Below are 1278 nucleotides of genomic sequence, written 5' to 3'. Positions count from 1 at the left end.
AATCAGCACGCCTGTGGAGCCTTTCTGTTCATTCCATAAAACAAAAAAGGAATTGCTATATTTAGTATTGATTTCAAGATATAAATAATCAATTTTTTTTGCTCTACCGGCTGAGTGCTAATAAGCGGGGTGTGTATAGGCTGACGTGTGGAACCAGTAGTCCCACCTGCCGCATGTCGGCCGGCGACGTGCAGGGATGATGTCGATGACGATGCAGATGATGGCGATGAAGAGCTGCTGCTACTGGCACTACGGGGCACGTTCGCGGAATGTAGAGCAACGGGCGAAATTACTGCAGGGTTAGCCACAGATATAGAAACTGAAGTGTTGGGCGAAAGTGGCGATAGTATATGTTCCGGTGTTAAATTACCTTCAGAATCACCATCACTTGATGAGCAGGAGGGTGGCGTCAGCGGCAGACCATATTGACCGTTATGCTTCGCGGGAACATTAACACTACTAAAGCCGTTCTCGGACTTTATATTAAATTTAGGCATTAAAATATTTTGACTTTTGGTGGCGGTGCTGGCGTTCAAGGCGAGCTGTTGCGCTTTGAGTAAGCTCTGTGAGGCGGGAGTTAGCTGCAGGCAACCGTTCTAGGGTTAATGCGGAGATGGCAAATTTATTAATATTAAGCGTATTTAATCGAAGAACATTGATTGAGTACTGACCTTATGTTCAAAGACGAGATCGGAGTTAGTACGCGCGGCCAAATGAGAGATTTTCGCCATTGTCATACATTCTGGCGAGTTTGGGCTGGGCGGGCAACTGGAATCTGGCGACATGGGCTCATCCTTTATGGCTGACTCATCGATCTCAATGTCTGAACAGATGTCGGGCGAGGAGCTGCCTTCGCGTACAGATGCCGGCGTATGACAACTGCTCTGTTCAAAAACTGTGCTCACCGACGTTTGAGGTAGGTACTGTTGGAGGTGTGCCGGTGTGGCGACGGCGGGTTTACCCAGTGTAATGGTAGTTGTGTTGCTGCCGCCGAAATTGGAGCTGCTGCTGTTGCTGGATGTGCCACTCGACGTTTCGGCGGTACGCAGGTTGAATGTCATCGGTGCGGTGGTATTGATTTTACTAAGGCTGGCATAGATGCCAGCGTTTGTGTAGCGTATGGGTAGCGCTGCAGCAGTTTGGCGGGTATTTGTGCTCGCAGTAAGGTTGTTGCTGCCGGTTGCTGTGCTGGTGGCGACGTTAAACGTGCCAAATGATGCAGGTGTTGAGACGGAGGCGGCGACTGTGGCAGTTGTGAGCAATGTATTTGCTCCCTTA

The 1278-nt window shown here is 49.5% G+C and overlaps 1 protein-coding gene across 1 annotated transcript in view; it reads right to left on the bottom strand.

Moving 5' to 3' along the window:
* LOC118739169 (cyclic AMP response element-binding protein A-like) overlaps positions 1-1139 on the bottom strand; it is a 5214-nt gene extending 4075 nt beyond the window's left edge. The window contains exons 1-2 of the mRNA XM_036470354.1: positions 672-1139; positions 108-596 (exon numbers count right to left, since the gene is read on the bottom strand). Of these exons, the coding sequence (XP_036326247.1) occupies positions 108-596; positions 672-1061 (879 nt within the window). The 5' untranslated portion in view covers positions 1062-1139. The remainder of the gene's footprint in view (positions 1-107; positions 597-671) is intronic.
* Between the last annotated feature and the right edge of the window lie 139 nt (positions 1140-1278).

The sequence above is a fragment of the Rhagoletis pomonella genome, unplaced genomic scaffold (assembly GCF_013731165.1).
Source record: "Rhagoletis pomonella isolate Grant_MI unplaced genomic scaffold, Rhpom_1.0 Rhpom_scaffold_00005, whole genome shotgun sequence".
Lineage (NCBI taxonomy): Eukaryota > Metazoa > Arthropoda > Insecta > Diptera > Tephritidae > Rhagoletis > Rhagoletis pomonella.
This window is presented reverse-complemented; position numbering and strand designations above follow the sequence as displayed.